This window comes from Glycine soja, chromosome 7 (genome assembly GCF_004193775.1).
Source record: "Glycine soja cultivar W05 chromosome 7, ASM419377v2, whole genome shotgun sequence".
Classification (NCBI taxonomy): Eukaryota; Viridiplantae; Streptophyta; class Magnoliopsida; order Fabales; family Fabaceae; genus Glycine; species Glycine soja.
The window spans coordinates 18,310,759-18,320,848 of NC_041008.1; the positions used below are offsets into that span (position 1 = coordinate 18,310,759).

At 36.9% G+C, this 10,090-nt stretch overlaps 1 protein-coding gene across 1 annotated transcript; it reads right to left on the minus strand.

The window, feature by feature from the left end:
• Positions 1-2,016: 2,016 nt before the first annotated feature.
• Positions 2,017-9,227, minus strand: LOC114419073 (calcium-dependent protein kinase 13-like). The gene is made up of 7 exons (XM_028384673.1): positions 8,307-9,227; positions 4,548-4,691; positions 4,207-4,359; positions 3,272-3,387; positions 3,022-3,189; positions 2,496-2,726; positions 2,017-2,414 (listed from the first exon to the last, which is right to left on the minus strand). The coding sequence occupies exons 1-7, from the start codon at positions 8,944-8,946 to the stop codon at positions 2,265-2,267; spliced, it is 1,602 nt and encodes a 533-aa protein (XP_028240474.1). The 5' UTR covers positions 8,947-9,227; the 3' UTR covers positions 2,017-2,264.
• Between the last annotated feature and the right edge of the window lie 863 nt (positions 9,228-10,090).

The window sequence follows — 10,090 nt, forward strand, 5'->3', positions numbered from 1 at the left end:
GAAAATAAAAATTGAATAAACTTGTGTGAGATTGTTCCATCTTAATCAAATGTCTCATATTCGAGTTTTAAGTATTCTTGGAGGCAAAGCTTTGCCGTCATACTGGTCTTATCCACTCAAACAAAATTGTATCTAATGATATTTGTGGTTTGGAAAAAAAAATTACACGGGATGGAATCACCCAAATTTTAAATAAAAAGGGGGTGCAAGATGATTTTCTTTTGTTGTAAGAAGAAAAGGCCCAAATTTTAAATACGAATTGGCAAATTCACAATGATCAAGCAGGCCAAACAACTAGCTTAGACCATACACCCATGATTCATAATAGCATAACCCAAAAAATTAAGAGCATGTTTGTGTAGGCACTGGATCCCATTGGCACACATTCTAAAGCAGCATTTTATGAGATGCAATTACTCCCTTGCTTTTGTTTGAACGCTGGTTTGAAGGCTGGGAGCGGAGAAACAAACATGGTGTAAGTAATCCCTAGTTGGAATCAGGGAAACGAAATGATTATGTATCATTCTTTGCCTAATCAATTTCATGCATTCAATGTTGCTCCTACTTTTATCTGTAAAGTGTTAAGAGCAAATGCTGCTTGTAGTAGCTTCCCTAGAGGTTTTTAGGGGGCTTGTTTTTTTTAATAATATAAATCATCACAAACATGGCACATCTACACCGGAGAGAATGCAATATATAAGAGTCACCCAAAATAAGGTGTCTATTCTACTGCGATATTTTCATATTTAGATTCTTGTTCTTACTAAAGTGTTGAACTCTATTAGGTAGCACTCCCATCATCGTTGATCTTGGGAAAATGGAGACGAACCATATATTCTTGAAGATCAACAATATGTTAATTCCATTCGTGTAGGCTTGTGAAGAACGTTTAGCTAATAGCATTCCAACACAAAAGTCGCTCATCAACCAAGGAAAAGCATGATCCTCAAGTGCCAAGGTGACACCCAACCTCCTCCTAGAGGAAGGTTTGAATAGTACATACAACATAGAATTCAGAGATTCCAAATTCCAACATCACAAGACTCGATGAATAAAACTTAATCTAACATAGAAGAATGTCAGTTTCCAAAGTTTATTGAATAAAACAATAAATTATTTTTAAGAGGGTATTCTTGAGTATTAACATGTGAGCAGAGTTTAGATAAATTTACCAGAACTAGCTGTAAAAAATAAAATAAATTAAACTTCTCTATTAAATTTATTATCAACTTTTAGCCCTTACGAAGCTAAATGAACCAAGTTTCTAAAATGTTAGGTACATAAGTTAACATTAATTCGTAAAAAAATGTATTAGTTTCTTAATTCATTATATTTTTTCCATAATTATTGAAAAATTTATCCAAGACTTGGAAAGATGGGCTTAAAACTATGTGCAAATGGGAAAAGCAAAAACTCAATTGTGCATGTGAAAAACAATATTGTGATATTAAAATTAAAATCTTTTAGGCCCATTACATCATATCATTTCTATGGGTCAAATACCTGAGTCAAATCTTTAGATAAGCCAGTTCCAGCTAGCCACTCCTAATCAAGGATAGCCTAAATCACTAACCATTCAATGACACGCAACGAAGTGTTGCATTGGTAAAACATGCTTTCCACCATTTTTCTTTAAATTTTTTAATAACCTTCCTAATCCTACGGAGTTGCAGTTGCAGTTGCATTCACATTGGAAGTCTAATGACACAATAAACTGCCACATGTACTTCCTAACACACAGTCATGTAAGTTGCCGACACGGTGCACCCACAAATACAACAACCTCAGGCACTGCCAGAACCAGCATATCTTCCAGGCTCATGCTGAGACAAACAAATAATAGATGTTGTCAGCATCCCAGAGTATACCTTGGAGGAAACAACCGGCAGTAGGATAGAATGACCAAAACGGAGTGCTGAATTCGAAGTACAAGATATTCGTACTTTGATAAACATATTCTGACTGCACTAAACAGTTTTGATTTCAACATTGTCAAACCAGAAGAGAAGGCAGGAGTGGTTAAAACGAGTGGAATCATCATACATGTCACACCATTGGCTCCAAGGCACCATGTTTTACACAAGTAACAAACCGCATGCATAATTGGCGTACCCAATCCTTCGTGACTCGCACAGCACCAAGTGGAAAGCAACCCATCTAAAAGTGGAACCAAATAATTATCACAAAGAAGCCAAGTCCATATTGTAGGAGGAATATTACACTATTTGGAAACACAGATCGAATATAGGCAAACACTTAGACAACTACTCATTTCCTAAGTTTAAAGAACCGTCTTTCATCAACTTTAAGCTCAAGCTATTGAATCTTCCACGTGAGTAATGCCTTGATGCTTTTCTCCAATCTGTTCCAGTTTTCATCATAGCAACAAATTCATCGTAGCTGATACGTCCATCCTGCAAGTGTTCAAGAATTTTAGAGGGTAAGATCCCCTAATCAAGCCTATATGTAAAGAAAAATCTCTCGAATATTCACACCTTGTCCGTGTCTACTTCTAGGAAAATGTCATTCGCTACATCTGTACAGTCATCTGCTCCATCTTCCATCAAAGCATTCCGTAGCTCATCTGGTTCAATATATCCATTCCCATCTTTGTCAAAATAGGAGAAGGCCTTGTGAAGATGATCGTCATTAGCCATCCTTCTTAAATGAAGGGAAACAGCAACGAATTCCCCGTAGTCTAGTGTTCCCTTACCATTACTATCTACCTGTTGTCAAAGTGCAATGATTAAAAGACAAAACAAGAACCATTTCAAGATAAAATATTTTACTTCGTACCATTCAAATAATGGTTTAAAACATGAAAACCGGGTATAGGAAAGGAAAAGAAAAATCATCAATGAGAAAAAAACCATGCATTTCAATTCACATTTGTGTGTTCATAAACATATCAATTTTTGTCAGCCAATTTGAGGCAGGCAGGCAGCATTAAATGTTGCACTAGCAACTTTAGAGTTTAGTTGCAATAGTTTAGAGGAACAAGGGAAAGTTAACCACACTCACAGCTTCAATAAGCAACTGAACTTCAGAGTCAGCCAGTAGAGACCCAAAGTTTCGGAATCCAGCTTTTAGTTCTTCAATGGAAACAATGCCATCATTATCATTATCCATCTTCTTGAACATATCTTTGATGTCTTCAACTTCTTCATTGGATAAGAAATCAGCAATGACCTGTATACAAATATAAAATCTTAGCTCTGACATACTGTAAAAGCAATGGCTTAAGATATCACCAGAGATGCAGTGAACTAACCCTAAGGGCTTTTCTTTTGAATCTGTTCATCATCGAAAATTGCTTAAGCCTTGACTTGACAACATCTCCAAGTGGAACATTAGGAGCCTTCTTAGCATTTTGGAGCCAGGGATGCTCTGCAATACAAGAAAAAACAAGATGAACCATGAATTAAAACAAGATGTGCTCAGACAAGTCATCAACATAACTACAACAATAATGTTTATATATATTTTTTAGATATAAAAAATAATAAAATTTAATTGATATTAACTAATATGGTGGATACGTCATGACGGTAGGGATGTCACTGAATTCATAATGATGATAGTTAAGAAATGCCAGATATGTCATGACGGTAGAACAAACCAACAAAGGAGATGGGAAGAATAAAAATCACGATCAAGGATTGCCAGACAGAGGACAAGACAGCCAAAGAACTGTTTGAAACACATCAGTAAATTGAACACAGGCCAAGACAGAGAAGTGAAAAACACGTCCCGATGAGGACCGAACTTGCTGGAAGGAACAACATAGTAGAAGGGCACAAAAATGCCAGAGGATTGACACAGTAGGATAAAGTTAATTTGAAGGAAGAATCATGAAATTAAAGTAATGCTCAAATTTTTAGGAACCTCGGCAGTGGAGTTGTGACAAGACAGTTCATGAAGGATTGTACAAATATAATACCATATTGAAATTATGGGAATTTAGGTATAGAGGAAGGAAGAGAGATGAAAAAGAATAAAACACTGAATTGATATTAACTCAGATGTATTAGAATGTGAATGTGATAGAATGATATGTCCACACATAATCTTACTGCCTTGCCTTAGTAAAGAAGTAGTTCAATTATTAAAATATAAAACCAAAAAGGAGATAGTATTCAGTATTTTTATGATTTTAAAAATCCTCTTCAGAGTACATGAAATGAACAAGGAAGGAGAAAAACATACCAAGCACTTGTTTGGCAGTTAATCGAAGCTTAGGGTCAGGTTCTAACATTTGCCTAACAAGGCTTTTAGCACTTTCAGAAATACTGGGCCAAGGTTCCCTTTTGAAATCTATAAGCCCTCGAAGAATGGCCTGTGCAACTCCTTGCTCGGATTCTGCATAGAATCAACATCGAGGTAAGAAAATAAAAAGACTTCCTATGAGCTGATGAAATAATAACAAGACCCAAGCTCAAAAGCACAAAGCTCATGATATACATGAACATAAAGAAAAGAAAAATTGGCAGATTAAAACCTTGCCAGAAAGCATTAGTAAGAATATAATGATTTATGAATGCAATTACCAGCCCAAAATGGGGGAACTCCACACAATAAGATGTAGAGAATTACTCCTGCACTCCATATATCTATTTCTGGTCCATAATTCCGCTTGAGCACTTCCGGAGCCATATAATATGGACTTCCAACAATTTCTGAGAACCTCTCACCTGGAAATTTTTATATTACCCACAACACATTATGGAAAATATGTCAGATACTGTAAGCAATGAAAAAGATTGAAATATAATTTTGAAAGTGAAACATGAGTAGACAGCAAAATGTTCCAGCAGATGGCAAACTGTCAACAATGGATGGTGTATGCTCAATCTAAGATTAATGGAGTTATAACCATTTACTGGAAATCAATTGTTGATATTTTAATAATTTTTTAATACCGATGTATGTATTTCATCACAATTTTGTGATTTTCCATTCAGCAATTATTAAGCTGCACTTTACTCTGTAAAGTGTACCATTCACTTTAAAGGAGCTGAATCCTGTAAAAAATTGCTCAGAAATGGTTCAATGGTTGGGGAAGGGTAAAGGGAGGGGGGAGAGGTCGTGGGTTCAAATCCCCCCAACTGACATTTCTAACAAAACTAACAAACTAACATTTTCTGATAAAAAGAAAATGCTCAGAAACAAGCCATAAAAACCGATTTATTTTCTTACATCTTATTGTAACATGTTAAAGGAGACATCTATAGAATAGAGATAAATTTCATACAGACACTTAAACAAATTACAGAACATAATCACAAATTAGTGAACCCCAAAAGTTAATCACACTTCTTTTTGGGAAATGTGAAAATATGGAGAGGAAAAAGTCCTCTCCTCATCTTTGCTGGCTAACCTACTATTATGAGTATAGGAAGCAGAAGTGCAGAACTATGAAAATTCATATTTGTCGACATTCCTGTGCCAATCACCATTGGCGAAATGCTCTAAAAATGTACTCTGCTACATTGTGGCACCATAGTATTCACACAAAACCCTGAAGGTAAATGTTGGACAAAGAGTTAAGAGTCCTCTATTTTGGAAAAAAAGGAAATGAAGGAAGCATTGAATGGTGTGGACCTCTTCTTATAGGAAGAGAAATTTCTTGTTGCAGAGAAAAGCGAGAATCAGAACAGACAGGTTGTTTTCGTTATAAAACTGCAATTAATGAAATCTTTATTTACACAACTGTGCCTATTTTCAGTGTTTCTGGAATAAAGGTAAGAAATCATTTGTTTCCTCTTAATTTATTAAGACTGAGGTATTGAGAATAGTTTTAAGAACTGATAGTAAAAAGGCAATGTATCCAAATAAATTTTCTTTTATTTTTAAGAATTGAAACCAAACAACTCATATTTGGTTGTTTCAGCATTTCCTTCTAAAATGTTGAAAATGAGAATCAGAATGAACATAAGTTGGTCTTATTGTAATTATATTGAAAAATGAAAACAAGAAATCAAATCAAACACCCCCTTAGTAACTGAACTGCAACATGATCCAGTACTTTGTATCCAATTGTGATAGCAGCATCCTTAAATGCCTAAACAAAATGTTTCTTAAGGACTGACAAACAGTTAATGTAGAATTTGTGAGAAATATGCCAAATGGATTTCATATTACATGCCTTTTTACAATTTATAACTGTTAAGAGTAACAGGTTTATGGTTAGGGAAGGTGAGAAAGCAAGAGACAAAAGGATAACTATAATGACACTGAATATTATTGATAGGATGTAATGTCTTACATTAAAACAATAACCTAATGTTCTATTTATATGACTAACTAGGTCAAGCAACAATCCGACTAGCACAAGCTCAAGCACTTCCCTCAAGCTACTTCTAACTAAGCACTAAGCTTGATACAAGTAACAACACATGAAAACAAAGAACAGAAGCCCATCTTCATAACAAAAATAGGAAACCAGTACACACCAGCATTGACAAGTTTCCTCCTCAAACACTGCTGAACACAAAACCCTAATAAGACCTAAATATCCCAAGAACTAGAAGAAAAGCCAAATCTGAGGCAGAAAACCGGAAGAAAAATTGAATCTGAAATTAATATAGCCAAAAAACTTGCCAGGTCTTCAGCCCATAGCCAGCACTTACACTAGGCCTGTCACCGTCCTAGTCACCCCCACCATTGCAGCTCCATCCATCCACCATGCCACAGACACCGCAAAATTAAGTATGTCCAAAAGTACACATGCTCCAGAGTTCAGGCATATGGACAGGTTTTGGGATATTGCCATGGCCACATCACAACAATACCTACAGGAAGTCTTCCAGTCAACAGAAAACCAACTATCCAGAACAGGGTAATCTAAGATCTTAGCCAGACATCACTGAGAGAACCATCAGTTATCAATGAATCTAGACACACACACCACAAACAGATGTGAATCACCCAAGCTCCAGTGATGGCATATTGTGAACCACCATTGTCAATTGTTCCTCCTCGAGAAGTGAGTCACCATAAGTGAGAATACTTTGATTTCTGAACAGATTCAGCCAATATCCTCCTCGAGAATAGATTCCGACTTAGAAACAGATGGGAGAATGTACAAGTACAACCAAGGATGATGAACTCAACACACGAGAAAGAAGCCCTCCTGATAGAGAATGATACTGCTCCAATACCATATTGAGAGAAAGGAAGAGAGAGAGGACTAACTAATAGCACTAAGTTTTATTGATAGGATGCAATGTGTTACCCTAAATTCCCTAATACAATAATTTAATGCTCATACACACTACTAATTAGGTAAGTACTAGTCTTACTAGTACAAGCTCAAGCCCAAACCCACTACCAATAACCTTAATATGCTTAAAAATAACCATCAAAACAGAACCAAAAACATTACCTGTTGTTTGTACAGAACCATACAACAGCCACAGGAAAATACCCATTTAATGCTAAAGTAATTATTGCTGATCCAAATTACGTGTGGCAACCCCTAGTACAGTTGCAATTAAGTCTAACTTCATGCCACATTTGGCAATATTGTTTAGTGGTAAGGGAAAATAAAAGGATTGACACATTGGACTAGGAAAGAAACAACCATAGTCTAATCCAATCTAACAAAAAAAAAGCAACTGCCAAGCTTAGCATTCTGATCAATCAAATCAATATCACAACAAACCCAAAACAAAGACGAGCCTCAATTTTTCAACCCCATACAACAGTGTAACCACTTGTTCGTTCTAGTGGTATGCACCCTATCATCCTCCGATCAAAATTGCATTGTTAAGTGAATGCAACCTAGGTAAGAGCAATCATAAGCAACCAGGCACTAATTCAAGGCACCCTCATTAACACAAATGTCGTTCATAAACATTTTAAAACAACAACGAAATTTAAGTCTCATGGTGAGCATACCAACAAAACAACCCTCCCACTTCTCCTTTTACGTTGCAGACGCGGAATGTAGAGTAGACAGCAGAAAACCTAACTGTACCAACTTCAAGTAAGCTGAACCCTGTTTGGATAAATTTCTCACTTACTTATAGCAGAAGAAGAAAATAAGAAAGTAAAATGAATTGAGTTTTTTCCATAGTTAAAATCGACTTATGCAACTTTTTTAGAAACTCTCCCATTTAACTTCACCAAAGCTGAGATGCATAAGCTGATTTTACCAGAGAAACTTAATTCATTTTCTCATCTTATTTTTTTTCAAGTCTTCCAAACAACAGTAGAAATCCAACTACAAACAGCAGACAAGTCACACCTCCAAACTCCAAACCGAATCCACGCAATGCACTAAACCGAATCCAAATTCAGCGTACCTGGCTTGAAGAATATGGAGAGGCCAAAATCAATTGCCTTGAGCGGCGAATTCTCCTTCTTGTTCGCGAACAAGAAGTTCTCCGGCTTGAGGTCGCGGTGGATGACCCCGTGCTTGTGGCAGAGCTGCACGACCTCGACGATCGTCCGCGTGACGGCGGCGGCGGCGCGCTCGGTGTAGTGCCCGCGGGCGACGATCCGGTCGAAGAGTTCGCCGCCCTCGCAGAGCTCCATGACGAGGTGGACGGCATTGTCGTCCTCACAGGCCTCGCGGAGCGACACGATGCTCGGGCTCTCCGGCAGGTGGCGCATGATGGCGACCTCGCGGCGCACGTCCTCGACGTCCACGGCTGTCCGGAGCTTCCTCTTCGAGATGCTCTTACACGCGAGCAGCTCGCGCGTGTCGCGGTCGATGCAGAGGTACGTCACGCCGAACTCGCCGCGCCCGAGCTCGCGGTCCACGAGGTACCGGTCCTCGATGTTCTCTTTCGGCACGCCGGCAAGCACCGTGATCGGGGCCTTCTGCTTGGCGGCGGCGGAGGCGGAGCCACCTCCGCCGCGCTTGCCGTGGTCGGCGTTGGAGAAGCTCGATTTGACGTCCTCGCGGGCCACAGCGGCCGGGGATCTGCAGCAGTTGCCCATGGGAGCAGAGATCGCGGCGGAGGAGAGGTTTTATAGTAAGAGGCTGGAGGCGTGCTAGGGTTTCACATCATAATGCGGAAACCCTAACCCTAGAAAAAGGAGGTGATGAAAGAGTGTCGTGGTTTTGAGAGAAAAAAGAGTGAGGTTGAAGCTGGTGACTGGTGATGGAGAAGGAGAAGTGGAAATGCAGCTGTGAGTGACTGAGGCCAAGTGGGTGTACGGTAACGGCTGGGGATGCGGTTTTTTAGGAGCCAGGAACCTCCTCTATTTGCCATTTAGATTTATAAAATTCCTTCTTTTTTGCTTTTCAACCAAGTTTTACTTTTACTTATTAAAAATATGTTGAGGTTAGCAACTAAGCATCATACTTATATTAAAAAAATTACCTTTTTTTAATGAATGCCAAAGTTAAATATACAACTACAAAAGTATTTTTCTTTTCTCTTTAAGCACTCACCACCATCCTCCAATTGGAATTTGGAACATAGAGGACAATTTTTTCAGATTATGATATTTATTTAAAAAATTCTTACTTTTTCTTTTACCATATTTTAAGGGTATATAACTATTTTCTTTCAGTCCAAAATTAGTATTATGGTTGACTGAAATAAAGTGTCAAAATTCTTAATTACAGTGATTCAAAAATGTAAATTGTTTTATAAGAGAAAATAAGTTATGAATTATCATAGTGATATTATCACATTATTATATGATAAAATTATTAATTTTAATAATTTAAAAGTTATACTGCTAATAATTTCTATTTTTTGTGAATTCTAATAATTTCTAATTAATTAATAATATAAAAAATTTACACTAATAACACATAAACATTAAGTTCATTTAATAATTGTCTCATACCATATTAATGCAAAAGCGATTAATTTAGTACTAAATAAAAAAAATGATACTTCAACAAATCCACGGTTAATTAGAAATAAATATTAGAAATAAATAACAAGTAACATTTATAAATGACCGAAAACATGAGTAATTACTATTAAATACGTCAATTAAATGTATAAAATTGTTTCAAATTAACTAATAATAATATTGAATTTAATTCTGGATATATGGTTATATTAAGTATTCAAATTAAGGGGGGAAAACTCTGTTATACGTCACTTGTAATAAATAAATAAAT